Below are 18,148 nucleotides of genomic sequence, written 5' to 3' on the forward strand. Positions count from 1 at the left end.
AGCATCTCCAACGTCTCCTCTGCATCTGCTGAAAAGTCCAAGTCCTCTACACAGCATCTCATCCTGGCCCACCTTTCCAGCTTTGTCTTCCAAAACAACCCTTTTCATCCACCCCCTCCTGTGTCTCTGTGAAGCCCTCCATGAGCTGACTGCCCAGAGCTCACTGGTCCTTCTCCTCTGCTCAGGATGCACTGCTATCTCCAAAGACTTGGTCCAACCTCTGCGTCCTATGCTGGATGCAAAGGGCCAAGCATGTTAATGAATGAAACCTAACCCTAAGCAAATTAATTTGTTTAAATATAGGCCAAAGAAGGTCTTATCCTCTGGCATCAAGGGATCTGGGGAGCAGGCAGGGGGTGCAGATCCTAAGGCTGCCCTCGTTTCTATGCTGCATCTCTGGTGGTTTAGCTGAGAGTGGAAAGCCGAGGTCCCAAAAGGGCTAAAGGAACTAGCAGCAGGAATGGTTCTCTCAAGGGACAATTGGGTGCCTTAAGAGAGTTAGCCTCTGTCAAAGCCAAGGACTGAATAATTGGAGAAGGTCCCACCAAGAGCCCAGGAGGGCTTGCTGTGCCAGCAAGTGGGGCTCCTGCCCAGGTCCCAGGCACGTCAGGAGGGATGGCAGGCCCCCAGCCCCCACTGTGGGGTTTAACACAGATGCAGTTCTGCCTTCTTGGCTAAGGGCTTCCAGAGCTGGGCAGAGGCAGCTGCATTAGGAAAATGCCATGGGTGGTGTGAGCGATGGGAGAGTACACTGATCCCGGCTGGAACCACTGGTAGGGCTGGGTGGAGAGATCTGATCAGAGGGGTTTGCATGGACTGACCCCTCCAGTTCCTGGTGGTGCGTTGGCCCAGGAAAGAGGGTCTTAGGGGAGGAATGGAATTCTGTAGGTTCAGTTCTGTGGGCGTCTGGAATCCAGCCTGGGATGTTGAAGACTCTGCTGGCAAGGAAGGGAGACAGACCTAACCCAGCGAAATTGGATGTGCTCAGCGAAGGGCAGGGAGAGAGGAAATGGCAAGTGACATGGATAAGGCCAGCCCGGAACACTGTGCCCAGGAGGGTCACGAATCACCCGACCAAACATCCTTGGCCTTGAGCCCCTCCCAGCTTTGGGAGTGAGCCCCCAAGCTCTACAAACACACTCCTGGAGGATCCAGGCGCTGGTGTTCTCCAGCTCATGTCAGCCGAGGGCCATGCGCTGAAGGTCTGGCATCTTTGGGGGAGGATTTTGAGTTAAATGTATGCGATGGGCAAGGCAGGGCCCTCCAGGCTCAGGTCACTGACGTCCCTCAGAAGTTCGTGTTCGCTGGCCGTGGCCACCTTCTGCAGGCGGCGGAGGCGGGCCTGCAGCTCCTCCTGCTCCTTCTTGAGCTCCAGGTAGGAGTGCGAGAAGGTGTGGAAGATGGACGTGGCTGGGAAGGCCATGATGAGAATGCCGCTCAGGATGCTGCTGAGGGCCACCATCTGGCCCGGCACGCTGCTGGGTACCATGTCTCCGTAGCCCACTGTTGTCATGGAGATGACGGCCCACCAATAGGAGGCCGGGATGCTAGTGAACTCCAGGACCCGCCCGGACTCATTCTCAGCCACGTAGACCAGAGGAGAGAAGAGAGTGATGGCCACGCACAGGAAGAGAAGGAGCAGGCCGAACTCGCGCGTGCAGCGGCGCACCGTGAGGCCCAGCGTCTGCAGCCCCAGCGAGTGGCGTGCCAGGCGCATCACGTAGAGGATGCGGAGAGCCCTCAGCACGCGCAGCGCCAGCCCCACCTTCTCCAGGTACGAGCTCCCTCCCGGCCGCTCGCCGTCCTCCTGGGGCTCGTCGGACACGGCGAGGGACACGTAGTAGGGGAAGATGGCCAGGATGTCAATGATGTTCAGGGGCCCTTGGAAGAACTGGCACTTGTTCTGGGCCTGGACAAACCGCAGGCAGAACTCGAGGGAAAACCAGGCCACGCAGACGGTCTCCACGATGAAAATGTAGTAGCATTTCTGCGAGCACTCCCCCTGGAGAGGTGAGGAAACGCAGGGTAGAGAGGAAGCACCGGAAATGGCAAGAGAACCATGCTGGAAAGCATTTCTAGAGTTATGTACTGATATTGAGACTGATTTCATATACACAGATTCCATAGGTATAGTCTGTACTAAAAATGCTATGCTGAGTCTATACTAAATATATTTCCTCTATATTTCATATATTAACTACATTATTAATATATGAATACATACTACTACATATTAATATTTAGTAATAATAATGTATTAATATTTAGAATACATGTTATATATTATATATGTCATAATAGATTGATATAATATATGTGTGCTAAGTCACTTCAGTCATGTCTGACTCTTAGGGACCCTATGTACTATAGCTGACCAGGCTCCTGTGTCCGTGGGATTCTCCAGGCAAGAATACTGGAGTGGCTTGCCATGCCCTCTTCCAGGGATCTTCCGGACCCAGGGATCGAACCCGTGTTTCCTGCAACTCCTGAACTGCAGGCAGATTCTTTACTACTGAGCCACCTGAGAACCCATTATACTATATATTAAACATTTAAATATATATTCTCTATATATTCTTTGTATAGTATATAGTCTTTATATTCTATCTATCTATCCATCTATCATTAATCTGTATCTCTATATCAATGGAGCTCTGTTTTAGACTCTTAGTCATCCGCCAGAACTCCCTTTTTATTGTAGTTCTCAAGTTGCAGCTGGGCACATGGCCAGTCAGATCAGAAACCATCTGATCTAGCTTCCCCCGCAGCTAAGTGTGGCCAAATGACCAAGTCCCTACCCACAGAATGTAAATAGAGGTGATGCACCGCACTTCCAGTTCCAGGACTTTAGTGGTGGGTGTGAGTTCTTGCACTCTTTCTCCCGTTCCTATGAGCTGGGACTACCCAGCCTGCCCTGCAACCCAGCTTAGAACCAGCAGACTGGACCGATGCCCCAGGAAGGATAAGCATCATTGTGGGAAAAACCTGGGTCTCAGAATGAGAGCGGCCCACTCTCCTTGGCCCCTCTTTGGGTGAGAGAGAAACCAGTGTCTATTGTGTTGAAGGGCTTCCCTGGTGGCTCAGATGGTAAAGAATCTGCCTGCAATGAGGGATACCTGGGTTCAATCCCTGGGTTGGGAAGATCCTCTGGAGGAAGGCATGACAACCTACTCCAGTATTTACCTGGAGAATCCCATGGACAGAGGAGCCTGGAGGGCTACAGTCCATGGGGTCATAAAGAGTTGGATACGACTGAGCGACTAAGCACATTGTGTTGAAAGCCATTCTCTCGTGGAGCCTCTTGGTTACAGCAGCCAACTTTCTCCTTTACCAACATGAGCAGCTCTGTGTACCAGGTGCTGATCTGGTGCTGTCACTTAAGCCCCACAGTGATGCCCTGAGCAGGCTTCACTGACAGCCCAGGAAATGATTCTGAGCATGGAAATAACTTGCCTGAGCCCACATTTGGAGGAGATGGTCTCCCGGAGACTGCAGACTATTTTGTAACATCTTTGCCCATGATCCCTCATTCATTCATCCAAAAAAACTCACGGAGGGCAGGCTTGTCTGGTGGCTCAGTGGTAAAGAATCCACCTGCCAATGCAGAGGACATGGGTTTGATCCCTGGTCCGGGAAGATCCCACATGCTGTGGCGCAACAAAGCCCATTTGCCGCAACTGCTGAGCCTGCGCCCTGGAGCCTGTGCTCCACAATGAGAGAAGCCACTGCAATGAGAAGCCTGTGTACCGCAACTATGAATAGAGAGTAGCCCCTACTCACTGCAGCTAGAGAAAAGCCCGTGTAGCAATGAAAGACCCAGCGCAGCCACAAATAAATACATAAAAAAAAAAACTCATGGAGAGCTCACCTTGTGCCAGGTCCCATGCTAGACTTTGGAGGTCAAGGACCAGAGAAGCAGCTGTGGTTTCTGGAGGCTTGGAGGCTAGGGGTGGGTGGGTGGGGAGGGCAGAGGATGCCACCATTCCCAGTACAGCCCTGTGATGCAGATTGCAACTGTTTCCTTCCTAAGAGATCCCAGCCAGGTGGGGCTCCTGTGGCTTCCTCCCTGTGTCATTCACACCCCTACCCCTGCCCCCAACAGAGACTTCCGCTAGTCCTTCTGCCACTCAAAGTGTGTCCTGGAACCAAAAGCATAAGCCTCCCCTGGGAGCTGCAGAATCTGCATTTTAACAATAATTTATGCACACAATAAGGTTGGAGAAGCTCTGTTTCTAGTTTAGTGGTTCTCAGCCTTAACTGTGCATGTTAGAATCACCTGGGGGGCTTTGAAAAATCTGATGTCCAGGCTGGGACATCTAGGTTTGAGCCTGAGTGGTAGAACTTTCCAGAGGCCCCATCAATGATTCTCATGTGAAGCCAGAGTTGAGAACCTGACTCTACATATTACGACTATATGTGTATCATCTATATCTCCCTCTTGGTCTGCATCTACCTCTGCATTATCTGCAACTCCATCTATGTCTGGATCTCTGGCATCTGTATCCATGAGGCAATGAATGGCTGAAGCCAGCTGACTAAGTGAAAAGCAACACATTGACAGCTGTGGTTTTCTTTGGATTAAAAGCCCCTGAGGTGGAAAAAGGAATTATTTCCAGTGCCTGGGCTCAAGGGAATGCTAAATTGAAATGTTCTTTTTGTCTGACCTTTGGAGGGAAAAGGGGGCTGGACTGTCCTGATCTCTATTCACCGGGTCTGAGTGGGGTAGCTCTCTCCCCTGCCCTCTCTGATCCAAGAGGTGGGAGTTGGTGGGGGTGCGGTTGCGGGCGTGGAGTCCCGAGTGTCTGGGACTCAGGTTCACTTCCACCTATTTAGGCAAGTCCTTCATCCCCCCTGGACCGTTGTTTCTCTGCCCCGGGAGAGCTGTGACCAATGGAAATAATGCAGGAGAGGTAGTTAGCAGGCTGCCACTGCTGCCGATGCATGAAACACTGCAGCTGCCTGTACAAGACGACCACGGGTCGCAGGCATGGTCTGCCCACTCAGCTGAAGGGTGACCATACCTTCTCCTATCCTGAATTCTACGAGAAGTGGAGGAAATTCTCCAGAACACAAGAGTTCTTTGCCATGACTGCCTGGGGTTTGCTTCGGGGTTCTGCAAAGTTCAGAAGTTTTGGATCCCGATTCCCCAGTCCTGCTACGAACTTGCTCTGTGACCTTTCGGTAGTCACTACCCCTTTCTGGGCTCTACCTCATGATAAAGAGGGTGGGACAGAATCGGAATTTCTCAAAGCCAATTCATAACCCCTGCGGCAGAATCCCCCGGAGTGCTTGTTACAAACGTGGGTTCTGGGGCTCCCATCACAAAATCAAAGGCCTGGAGGGTGGCCCAGGAATCTGCATTTTGGCAAGGCCTCCTATTGACTCAGAGGCACCTGGAAATTTTTCAGACTCTGGGCCAGACTCTCTCTATAAGGCCCCTTTCATCGCTGACATTTGGGGAGTTTTCCCTTTGGGGTAAGAGCGTCGGGTGGCGTGGGAGTAATCTCCCCAGACCAGTGACCCTGTAGTTCAGGAAGGTGACTCCTGGGAGGCAGAGAAGGCTCTGTGGGCCCTCCTCCCTCTGCCTCTGGTGCCAGCTTTTGGATATTCCAGGCATGAACCACCCACCTCCCGCCGGCCACCTCCCTGCACTGCAGCAAGTGCTGTGTGGAGTCACCCCTGCATTGCTGCTCAGCTCTGCATCCTAAACCAACCTCCCAGCACTGGTCCTCAGAGAAATGCCCTAACAGCCAGTGTTGGGGTGGTAGGGATTTACGGGGCTTGAGCTGAGAAAATGATTTCCAGGCCAGTCAATATCTGAGGAAAACTAGAACAGAAGGAAAGGACAGAGTCACCTTCTCTGAGGAGGTTTTCGGTTGTATTCTGCAGGTAGGATGGACCACTCATCCTGGTTTGCCCAGAACTTTCCAGATTGAGCAACAGAAAGTTCCAGGTCACCAGAAAGTCCCCCCTCAGTCCTGGGCAAACTAGGGTGCTTGGTCACCCTCGTGGGGGTACTTGTCCCTGGTGGGAATGAGGGGTGCTCTGATTCCCTCCTGCGATGAAGAGAAACAGGAGCAGCCCTGGGAAGGCTGGAGGGGTGAACGGTATGACAACACGATGGATGTCACAGGCAGATGAGGGGTGATGTTTCCATCCGTTTTGATGTTGTATCCACCATCCCTGGTGGATAGCAGGGGGGAATGGGGAGTAACCAGAAGTATGCGCAAGTATGCGCAAGTCCAAGAGCAGGCAAAGCTCACGGGAGGTGTACAGAATCACAGCAACAGCAGCCGCCTCTGGATGGGATAGGGAAGACTACAGAGGAACCTGAATGAACATCCTGGGGTGATGGGAATATTCCATGCCTGCCAGGGCTGTGGGTGACATGGGCGTGCCCCATTTGTTACATCCGGCAGCTAAGACTTGTGCATTTCAATGTATGTAAATTTCTCTCATAAAACTGGAAAATAACAATAAAACACACGATGCTAAACAATTGGAGGTGGGAGGGGCTGGAGAGAGAGAACCCGAGTGGCAGGCTCTCTACTGTCTGGAAGGCTGAGTCATGGCTAGTAATTAGGGGTTTGTTAGATTATTCTATTTACTCTGCAAATGCCCCAAATTTTCCATCATGAAAAGATTTTTTTTTTTTAAATCAGAGTTGGAAATCAAAAGCACAATGAGATACCACTCCACCCTCACCAGCTGTCCTTATAAGGACAAAAAGTAAGTGTCAGGGGATTAGTAGGTACAAACTACTAGGTATAAAATAAATAAGATACAAGGATGTGATATACAACACAAAGAATACAGCTGGTATTTTATAACAATATATTTAAATTGAGTATAAGGGAGAAAAATGTCGAATCACTCTGTTGTACCCCTAGAACTAATATACAGTAAAGCAGTAATACTTGGATAAAAACAAACAAGTGTTGTTGAGGCTGTGGAGAAATTAGAACCGCCCCCCCAAACGTTGCTGGTGGGAATGTAAAGTGGTCCAGCTGTTGTGGAAAACAGGTGGGTGGTCCCTTGAGAACTTAAACATACATTTGCTGTATGACTAAGCAATTTTGCTGCCAAGTGTATACTTCAAGGAACTGAAAACCCACATGCACACAAAAAAACTTGTGCATGAAGATTCGGAGCAGTGTGATAGCAGCCCAAAAGTGGAAAGAAATGAAATGCTCAACAACAGATGAATGAATAAACACAATATGGTCTGTCCATACGATGGAATACTACTCAGCCATGAAAAGGAGTTCTGACATGTGCTACAAAGCTGATGGACTTTGAAAACCTTAAGCTCAATGGAAGAAGCCAACGTAAGAGACCATATGTTGTATTATTCTGTATCTATAAAGTGCCATGGGAAGGACTGATGCTGAAGCTGAAGCTCCAATACTTTGGTTATCTCGTGAAGAACTGACTCATTGGAAAAGACCCTGATGCTGGGAAAGATTGAAGGCAGGAGGAGAAGGGGATGACAGGGGATGAGATGGTTGGATGGCATTACCGACCTGATGGACATGAGTTTGAGCAAATTCCAGGAGTTGGTGATGGACAGGGAAGCCTGGTGTGCTGCAGTCCACGGGGTCACAAAGAGTCAGACATGACTGAGGGACTGAATTGAATAAAGTGCCCAAAAAAGGCAAATTCATGAAGATAGAAAGTACATTCACAGTCACCTGGGGCTGGTGGATAGCAGGGGGGAATGGGGAGTAACCAGAAGTATGCACAAGTTTGCCTTTTAGGGTGATAAAAATGTTCTGGAATTAGTGGGGATGGTTGCACAACTGCATACTAAAAATGTCATTGATTTGTGCACCTTAAAAGGATGAACATTAGATGGTATATTATATCACAATAAAAAAGAAACCCGAGTTTGAGTGGCCGCATCAGTTCAGGCAAGGTGGAGTGGGTGGCCCACAGTCTTGCCCTGTCTTTCCCCAAAGCTCCGGAGTGGAGCTGCTCTGAAGGGCTTTGGGGTCAGGGGGCAGACGGGGCTTTCTGAGGACAGAGCCACTGTCCCTGAGGGACCATCTGGACAGGCTGTCCGGCAGACGGCTGCAGGTACAGCCAGGGCCAGTTCTAGAAGTTCCATCTGGGGGGGACTCAGGGCCAGAGTTTTGACCTTGCAGCCTCCCATGCACCCTTTGTCTCTCTCATAGCAACACCTGCCAGCTCCCCTTTGGGAACACAGCCAGTCTGACCCTCTTAGCTCAGTGCTGGTCTCATGGCTCCATTCAGCATTTTCACCTCCCTCCCTTTTCTTCCTCCTGGCCATGAATTCCATCATTTGTGCCTCTGGTCCTAGTCTCGGGGTGCTGGTGGTGCTGACTCATGCCTTGCGAAAGCCAGGTCTCTCTCTGCCACCCTCCTCTCCTTTGGGCCTCTTCCATGGTCTTCTCCCTCCCCCTCCCCACCTGGAACCAAAACCCTGAGAGCTCTGAGGAGGGTGTGGAGCAAGCAGGGGCGGGTTAGGAATTGAACCCCCCAGACACCAGGGGAGCATGGTGAGGCAGGAGGGACAGCATGAAGCATGTACTCAGGAGAGGGGGCCCCCATCCAGGAAATGGGGATTGGTGCTTGTTGGGTGAGATATTAGGGAGACTCAGCTGGGGGTGAGGACCCCCAAACTCCCCAAAGCAAGTTAAGAAGACTTTTCTAAAGCCATCACCAAATGTCACTGAACATAGAGAAGCTACAGAGAGGGGGCAGTACTATACAGAGCTGATTCATGGTCCAAGAAAGGAGGACCAAGGAGGACGAGATGCTGGCTCCAGAGGGAGACTTTTTATCCAAGGTGGGGGAGGGGTGCTTGCAGCCCAAAAGGTGAGTTGCAAGCACAGCAGGAGAGAATTCTTCCGGCAAGGGACCCCAGGGGATCCACCTGATCTTTAAAAATCTCTGTGCCTTCCTTCCCAGTCCCCGTAAGAGTGGGGGCACAGCACAGGGCAGAGGGGGTGGGAGACGCAGAGCCCCGCGGTCCTACCCTCAGCCCCCTGGTGGCTCCGCCCCGACCCGGTGCGCTTTGCAGAGCTGCTATCCAGAGTGTGTCCCTTCTCAACATCCCCGAAGTCCCAAGCATGCCTCTGGGCGGAAGTGGAAGCTAAAATGAGGGCAGGGGGGTGGGGGGTGGGGGATGTGAGAGCACATGCCTGTGCTTATCCCCTGAGGTCCTGAGAGCTGGGAGAGAGCCTGAGGAGCAAAGCAGATGCGCACGTGGGAGGGGCCTGAGCGGGTCCCAGAGGTGGGGGAAACAGCCAGTGCTGGCTGTGTGCCCACATAGGAGAACTAGACCATCGGTCCTAGGGCTCCATCTGAGCAGGTGTGCCATTATCCTCATCTGCAGGTGAAGAAATAGAGGCACAGAGACAAAGGGGCTTGTCCCAGGGCAGAGCCGGGTAGCAGAAAGGAGGGAAGCAGGGGTCAAGATGAAAGGAGCAAGAGTTCAGTGGTAGCTGCCCAGTGGCCTCCCGCTTCCTCCAGAGGGAGGGCAAGGTGTTCTGACCAGTAGAGATGCCGGGCAGGGGCTATTCGTACAGGGCACTAGGGCTGCATGGCAGCGTTGACAACCGTGGCAGAGGACTCGGGCAGAGGGAAGCAAAGAATCTGAGGAACTGATCATCGGACGGATGGACAAACGCACGGTGACATTTACAGACAGTGGAATGTTATGCGACCCTTAAAAGCAGTGCAGTACCGACACAAGCTACGACAGAGATGAACCTTGAACGCATTATATGGAGTGAATGAAGCCAGAAACAAAAGGCCACATATTGTAGGATTCCATTATAAGAAGTGTCTAGAACAGGAAAATCCGCGGAGATGGAAAGCAGCCAGGTGGTTGCTAGTGGCTGTGGGTGGAGGTGGGGAGTGGCTGCCTGATTGGCCCAGGAACTTAAAAGGAACGTTTTTTTTAAAAAAAGAAATATATTGGAATTTGATAGAGGTGTTGGCTGCACAGCATTATGAATTCTGCTAAATGCCACTGAATTGTTCACTTTAAGATGGTTAATTTTACGTTATATGAACTTTAAAAATGGAGCTGGGATGTTCAGAATACAAGCTCCAGGAAAGTGAGGAATTTGTCTGATCTGCAGCATCTAGATGAGTGGATTTAGTTGGCACTCAGTGACTGTTGATGAATGAATAAAAGGATAAATGTGATGACTTCCTATTAAGTAGCACCCAATAAGTGAATAATGATGATGACTAATATTTCTGAGCACTTCTTAAGTGTTGGTATTGTTCCAATCATGTTATATGAATATTACTCTTTTAATTCTCACCATAATCCCCTGGGGAAAGGGCTAACAGCATCCCCATTTTACAGATAAGGAAACTGAGGCTCAAAGAAGGTAAGTGACTTTCTCGAGATCACTGAGCTCATGAGGGGTGAAATCAAGATTCAAACCCAGGAGGGTTAGCAGAAGTTTCTGTCATGAGGGGGGTCAGGTTTTGGAGCCAGGTGGAGGTGAGCTCAAATCCTGGCTGTGCCACTTTCTTCCTTTGAGCTTAAGAAAGTGATAAAACTTCCCTAAGCCTCAGTTTCCTTTCTGGCAAAATGGTTGTAGCTACAGTATCCATTTCCTTAAGCTGTTACAAAGATTAAGTCCATCCTGTCCAATGCCAGCCTCCTGAAGGGCACTTAATAAGCATCAGTTCTCTCATTCCTTTGGGGCTGAGCTCCACCAGGGAACCCAGCGAAGTCCACATACTTCCGGAGGGGCTTTAGGTACTTGTCTTGGTCCTTCCTGTCCATCTACTTCCTCCCTCTTCCATTTTAATTTGCAATCTTGGGCACAGAACTTGCTGCTCAACTGCCAAGTTTACTTAAGGGATATTGCTGTAAGAAGCTAGAAGGAAAAGGGAAGGAAAGTGCTTTCTTTGCATGTGTGCTGATTCTCCATCCCAGGGTGACACCTTCTCTATGTTTGATGGAGGAGCTCTATGGGTCACGTCCCCTTGGGACAACAACTTGGGCCCCCACACCTCCCGGGCACTGCCTGTCCCCAGGAGCAGCTGCCCAGCTTTGCAGCCGGGGCTGAATCTGCTTTCAGACTGATGTCCCAGAGGCCAAATACAAAATACCAGGCGTGTGTGGCCGAGAAAGAACATCATCTTTTTATGTAAATGTAAGGGCATGGTTTGAAAGAACAAAGCTGCCTGGTCCTCAGCCTCCAAGGCTCTCTGAATTACCATCAGAACAGCGAAATACACACACTTTTTTTTTTTTTTTTTTTTGGAGGGCAGGGCCTTGCGGCCCCTCTCTAGGCAGAACACCCAGTGGTGGCTTCCCAGTTGCATGGAGCTTGCAACTGGACTGGGAACACCACCTCTCTCATTCCACGAGTAGAAACGGCTTCTACAGGATTCTCACTCACCTCTAATTGAATTTTCCAGGTCCCTGTCACACCAATCTGGGTTCATACCCTGGGTAATTTTAAAAGCATTAGGCTTTGTAAAGAGCTTGTCTCTGCACAGTCTAAATCCTGGCTCCCTGAAAATACCTAAGAGGAACAAGCTTGTGAAAAATCCAGGGGTCCTTCTTTAGCAACTAGGATCCAGGGCAACCTTGGAGCATAGGAGATTGAGGCTCCTTACTTTGTCCTAATCTTTCAACTGCAGTGTCCACACCTAAATATGTCAGTGAACAAGCAAATTCTTAAATCACATAATTTTGTGCTAAAGAATGAAAAAACAAAAGTCCATGATTAGAGCTACAGTTCTCTCTATGGGAAACAAGCTGTCTGAAAGTCAAAACATTTTGGTTGATTTGCTTTATAACAAAACATGTATAGATTGGGCAAGATATTTTATTCAACAAATATTTATTGAGAGCCTGCTCAGTGTGAAGCACTGACTGGTTCTACATCTATGTCCTCTCTATCTGGAAACTTCTCTGATTGTCCCTGGAATACATGTTTAAGGGAAGAGAACTTAGGTCAACTGACATTGGTTATAAACCATCCACAGCCTGCATAACTTTATGTATATGTTTTAATGATCGGGTCTCTCTCTCTGCTGTAATGTAAGCTCCATGAGTCAGGTGATGGGGAGCCATGGAGGATTATAGAGCAACATTTTCACGTAGGAAACAGTCCAATTCTCAGTTTGAAGCTCTCTAATAACCTTCCCAACAAAATGCTAGGTTTTTAACTCACATTTCAGACCATCTGGCCCCTTGGGGTATGTGGTGGGGGTGGGGAGGAGGGTTATCTCACAGCTTCCTGGAAAGACAGGGCTTGCTAAGTTACTTCAGTCATGTCCAACTCTCTGTGACCCCATAGACTGTAGCCCACCAGGCTCCTCTGTCCGTGGGATTCTCCAGGTGAGAATACTGGAGTGGGTTGCCATGCCCTCCTCTAGGAGATCTTCCCAACCCAGGGATCGAACCCACATCTCTTATAGCTCCTGCATTGGCAGACAGTTCTTTACCACTGAGCTACCAGAGAGGGCAGGAGTGGGTAAGCAAATGTTTCTGCTCAGGCCTCTTGGGGCAGGGTCACTTCTAGATTGACTCTTCATGAGTTCCCTGGAGGGAGGGACCTTCTGGGAGTGTCAGGAATGAGGGCTGAGGATCCCTTCTGTCATCGGCATCTTCGCTAGATTACTCCGAAGAAGCTAAGTGCCCTGAGCCTTAGTTTATTCCTCTGACAATGGAATGTCAGAGCTGAGATGCCCATGAGAAGGTTGGCTTAAGGAGGTAGGGAATCTGAAACTGGTCTAGCGCTCAGCACAGAATAGCTGCTCAGTTAACACACGATGGGTGCACTGAGTGTGTGAACCTTCACAGTGATGTCAGGTGTCTCATGGAGGAGGAAACTGAGGCTCAGAGAGGTTGGAGCGATTCTCTCGGCTTACAGAGAGCTAGGAGAGGCACGGCTGGGCCAGCTCTGCCCATTAAGACCACAATGTCCAGCGTTTGCTCTCAGGGGCAGGGCCCCTCCTGACTTTCATGGGTCCCCTTCATGTGCTTCTTTCTCAAAAAAACAAAAAATATATAAAATATCTTTTACAACTGCCTTGTTCTGAAATTGAACACAGTCCACACTGGATCATATTCATTTCTTGCCTTCTTGTCTGAAAAGACATGAAAACATTTTCGTGGGCCCCCAGTCCCACGGGTCCCGGGCACCCGCGCCTGATGGAGCGATGGACTACTCACCTTGTCCTCCTCCGCCCTCAGGTCGGGCATGGTGCTGACGCACAGGCTGACCGCCGTGGTGGCCACGAAGAGGATGGACAAACAAGCGAAGACCTTCCCGGGGAGCCCAGACTGCGGGTTCTCCACCATCTCGCGCAGCCGGCTCATGAAGAGCCCCCAGCGGGACGTGTGCACGGTGGGCCTCCCGGCCTCCCGCTGCCGCTGCAGGGCCTCCTCCTGGCGCAGCTCGGCCAGGTCGTCCAGCTTCCGCAGCAGCGTCCGCAAGCAGCACTTCTCCAGGTTGGCTTCTTCGATGCCCCAGTAGGTCAGCTCCTCCTGGAAGGACAGCACGCACATCTCCCGCAGGAGGACCAGCTTGCCGGCAGCCAGGAAGCTCACGATCACCCCGAAAGCGCTGGGGCTCCGGTCGAAGAAGAACTCCTGGTTGTCCTCGTCGTAATCGTCGCAGAGCTGCGCGATCTCCTCGTGGCTCCGGCAGAAGCGGAGTTTGCTCAGGCGGCTCAGCGGGAACTCGTCCAGCGTGCTCCACGGAAGCAGGTACCGCCGGCCCCCAACATTGACCAGCATCTCCTTCTTCAGGTCCGCAGTCGGGGAGGCGTCCAGCGCGCCCACCTTCCGGGCCCTGCGGTAGTAAATGCCTTTGATGGACGGCGGCTCCACGGGGCCGGGTAAGAAGGGACTCAAAGGGCTGCAGGAGCGGAAGTGATGATGTCCTGCATGCAGGCCCCTATCTCGGGAAGGCATGGATATTGCGGAAGAAGTCCTGGTGCCCGAAGGGACAAGAGCAAGAGAAGGAAGGAGCCATCAGTCTCAGGGCAGAGTCCTAGACCGCATCGCCTCATGTCTGCTTTCCCGCACCTGCATCCTTTATCCTTTTTTAATCTTTCATCCAGCACAGATTTACTGAGCACCTACTATGCACCTGGGATCTCTCAGTGTAGAAAACGACATGATGACATCCCTTCTCTGATGGAGCATTTATTTATATCTCAGGAGAATCTCCCTGGAACAGGCATTAGGTGGACTGGGACTCCGGGAGCTCAGTCCCGAGCTGGACAGGTCAGAGCTGTGTCACTTCCAGACTGTGTGATCTTGGGCCTGTAGCTTAACCTGTCTGTTCTCAGCATCCTTATGCCAATGACAAGACTCACCCAACCTTGCAAAGTACAGTTACTGAAAATAGAGCTTAAGAGTGTAAAAGATTCTCAAGTTCACTGCCGGGTTGTAATCCCTTACAGACCGCCATCCCAGCTGGGTTTCTTAGCCTCGCTGAACCCTTTACTTCACTTGCTCAGCTGGGGCAGTTTGGATGCCCACCTCCTTGGGCACAGTGAGGGTTACAGGCAATAACACATATGAGGTGTATATTAAGCACCCTTCTAGATGCTTCTGACATGCCAGGCACTGAACCACATGCCTCTCCTATGATAAGTCATCTCAACAACCCCCTGAGGTAGACATTAGTATCTCCATTTTACAGATGAGGAAACTGAGGCCCAGAAAAGTTAAGTAACGGGGAACTGTGCTTGGCACAGCATCTGATTCCCAGGAGAAGCTCCCCAACCATTGCCTCAGCCCTCTTACTCGCCTTCCCACTTAGAGGGTTGCTGTCAATGACAGTGCTCCTCCGTGTTCCTGGGCTGCTTGTCTCAGCCACCTTGCTGTGTGACCTTGCATCAGTTACTCCCCCTCTCTGGGCTTTGGTCTTGTCATCTGTGAAATGAAGGCTTCTCTAATGGTCTCTCCGTTTCAGACCTGTGTGGGACGCTTGACTTAGAGGAAGGATTTCAGATTTAGCCCATGCATTAAAGAAAGGCATTGCCACAATATTACTCATCCTCTGCCTCCCACAACTGTTTTCTGTGCTATTCATTCTAGCCAGAGCTGCTTCCGAAGCATCTATAACCTTACATTCCAAGATGCACTCCAATCAAGAGGAAAACTCAGCGGCTGAATGAAAATAAAAGTTTTCTCAATTTCAGAGCCAGTTGGATTCCAGCAGGCAGCGAAGAGTTGAATCACAGCCTATGCATTTCACACTTGCTCAGTACACAATGGTCTGTTATTCTGTGTGCATTACTTCATTTACAATGTACGGCCAGAAAACAATGAGCAGCCTGCGGAGAAAAGAGTATTTTGAAATCAAGGGAGCCTTCCCAAGCGTTCTTGTTTTCCCAGTGAAAAAGCCAGAGCCTGAGAGCTGAAGTGACTCGTCCAAGGTCACATGGTGAGTCCCAGTGCAACCCGGGACTTTGTCTCCCAGTAGCGTCTCTTTCTAGAAGCCCCCCCCCCAAACTTTCCTTTCTTCATTCATTGCACAAACCTAACTTTGTAACCCACTGCCCCCCAGGAAGACCGGGCACACAAACCTCCTTCCAGAGCGTGGGAAAGGTATTCACTCAAAGCAGCGTTTTGGAAGGGATGTTTAAGAGCATCCTGTATACCCCCCACCCCCGCAGCAAATACTAACTTCTTCCCCTGATGTTTAACTCACCCTCCTGTCTCAGGGAGCCTATTTCCAGCTGTCTCTCTGCCGGGCAAGGCAAAGGGAGCCCATGTCTTGATGCCCAGGGAAGAGACGGGTTTGTGGTGAAGATGAAGGGGAAGAAAAGAAAAATTCCAAACACAGCAGTTTCTGGCTGAGTTAGTTTTCAACCTTTCTTCCCTTGCCTCCTTCAGAAACCAGAAGTCCATTCATTCTGAATCTCTCTCTCCAGCAGCTGCAGAAAAGCCCAAGAGGAGTGGGATGGGTGGTTGTTTTTTTTGAAAGAACCTAGAAGCCCCTTTCCCTGTGAGAGGTGAGGGTCTGAGGGGTTTGTGATGGGAGGAGCCGGGCCAGCTGTCCTGCTTCAGCGGCAGGCTCTGCACTGAGTCCCACAGGGACAGCCAGTGTGGTCCTGCAAGAGAAGGGGGGGGCAGGAATGGGAAGGGCTTAGAAATAATCTCTCCATCAGCCAGGCAGCAGGCAGAAACAGCAGCCGCTGCTCTGCCAACCGCCTGGAAGGCAAGGAGGGCTGTCATCCCTCCCCGCCAAGGAGGAGCAGAACTCGGAAGGGGTGGAGGGCAGCCAGGGACTCGGGCGTCTGCCTTTATCTGTCCCTGGGCTCCTGGGGATGTGTTGATGATGGGGAGGTGCCCAGGAAAAGGCTGCAAGAGGAACTTTTTCTGCTTTTAACCAGCCCAGGCCTGGGACAGGTTCTGGGAAATCCAGCATCTGAGCACTGGTGAAGGTCCTGGAGGCTGTGTGATGGGTCAGGACCGGGAGTGAGCTCGGAGTCATACATACCTGGCTCCCTGGCTCCCATGTGAGTGACTGGGTGACCTTGGGCAGGCGAGCGTCAGTTTCCTTATCTGTAAAAAATATGTGAAGGAGAGGGCGTTTGGCCACAAGGCACATGGCAGGCTCCTTCTGTGGGTTTGGCTGCACACTCAGGGGAAAGAGGAAGAGGCTCAGTCCTGGGGCCTGTGTCCTGGTTTCAACTCTGTACTACCTTGCTGTGCATCCTTGGTCGGTGACTTCACCTCTCTGGGCCTCAGTTTTCTCACTGGTCAAACGAGGACAGTCGAAACGGTGATGGCTAAAATTGCAACAGCATCTTCTCATGTAGGCGGTCAGTGTACAGCAGCTCTTCTTAATTTTCTTAAGAGGTTCTGAGGCCCGGTCTCTTGGCTTCCAGAGGGGAGTTGTTATTATCGGCTCCATTCTGCAGATGAAGCCCGGAGGTCCGAGGAGGAGGCTTGCTCAAGGTCACTTGCTGGCTGGAATGTGCACTGAACAGGGACTGAGTTCTGTGCAAGGATCTGGGAGTGAGGAAGTCCAAGCTGGAGTCTTCCGAAGCTACTTGGAGGGGGTGGCAGGAGCAGGGTGGGGACCCCGGGGGCTCTCTGCGGCCTGGGCAGTGGAGGAATCCAGGCAGGAGCAGAGGAACTGATGGGATAGAGGCAGGGTAGCAGTTTTCAAATGGTATTGCCCCAAATCCAAGGGTTCTACCCAAAAGGCTGGAATTGGGGGAGTGACGAAGGGGAGGGCGGGGCATGAGACCCTGCCTCACCATGGCAACTTCAGTTGGGTCGGTTTCCCACAGTGAGTCTGTAAGTGTAACCCAAATTAATACTGTGGCCCCACAAGGCCCAGTCCCCACACTCGGCCCACTCCGAGACCCCGGGGTGCCTGTTAGTGATGGAGATGCTCCTCCCCCTTCCTCTGACTCTCTCCATCCCAGTCCTCTCAGACCCCACGGCTGCTCCAGAGCCTCTCAGACCAGATTACAAAATCATCTTTCCAGCTTCTGCTGGCTTTTCCCCCTCCTCTCTCTCTCTCTGTCTCCCCAGCTCCCCCAGCTCATCACTACTTGTCTTGATTTAACATTTCTGGCCAAATCTTCCCCAGCCTGTTCCCCTACCTCTCAGTTCTCTTTGGATCCGAAGTGCATGTGTTCCAGTCAAGAATTTACCACTTCTGGGACTTTCCTGGTGGTCCAGTGGTTAACAGCCCCTGCTTTCAGTGCAGGGGGTGTGGATTCGATCCTTGGTCGGGGAACTAAAATCGCATATGCTGTGTGATGTGGCCAATTTTTTTTTTAATTAAGAAAAAGAATTTACCACTAACCTGCTGGGTGACCTTCAGCAAGTTTCTTAACCTCTCTGGGCCTCAATTCCCTCACCTGTGAAATAAAGATGACAGCCCCTACTTATTGGTTTGTTATGAGTATTGGACAAGTCAGTTTATGTTTACAAGGCAGAGCACGAAGAAGAAGAGTGTCTGGGACCAAGCAAGTCCATTTAAGTGCTTGCTGTTATTATGATTATTACCTTAACAAGTCACCTGCAAGAAACCCCAAAAGGGCAGAAAGAGCCTGAGCTCTCAAGGCCAGCCTGTGGCAGGCCAGTGCTCTTGCCACAGCCCCAGTGCCGTCTCTCAACACTGTCTCTTTGTTCAGGCCATAGGGCCTTTGACTTTAGCCTGGTGTC

The 18,148-nt window shown here is 50.9% G+C and overlaps 1 protein-coding gene across 1 annotated transcript; it reads right to left on the minus strand.

The window, feature by feature from the left end:
• Nucleotides 1-914: 914 nt before the first annotated feature.
• Nucleotides 915-16,482, minus strand: KCNG4 (potassium voltage-gated channel modifier subfamily G member 4). Its single transcript, XM_055553536.1, has 4 exons — nt 16,464-16,482; nt 16,014-16,074; nt 13,178-13,940; nt 915-2,002 (listed from the first exon to the last, which is right to left on the minus strand). The coding sequence occupies exons 1-4, from the start codon at nt 16,480-16,482 to the stop codon at nt 1,232-1,234; spliced, it is 1,614 nt and encodes a 537-aa protein (XP_055409511.1). The 3' UTR covers nt 915-1,231.
• Nucleotides 16,483-18,148: the final 1,666 nt, after the last annotated feature.

The sequence above is a fragment of the Bubalus kerabau genome, chromosome 17 (assembly GCF_029407905.1).
Source record: "Bubalus kerabau isolate K-KA32 ecotype Philippines breed swamp buffalo chromosome 17, PCC_UOA_SB_1v2, whole genome shotgun sequence".
Classification (NCBI taxonomy): domain Eukaryota; kingdom Metazoa; phylum Chordata; class Mammalia; order Artiodactyla; family Bovidae; genus Bubalus; species Bubalus kerabau.

Excerpts from the sequence above, each read along its gene's own strand:
- KCNG4 (XM_055553536.1), bottom strand. Across the intron at positions 13,941-16,013 it reads CCGCTGAAGCAGGACAGCTG|GACTTCTTCCGCAATATCCA; the intron begins GCCCGGCTCCTC and ends TTCGGGCACCAG. Across the intron at positions 2,003-13,177 it reads TGAGGGCGGAGGAGGACAAG|GGGGAGTGCTCGCAGAAATG; the intron begins GTGAGTAGTCCA and ends TCACCTCTCCAG.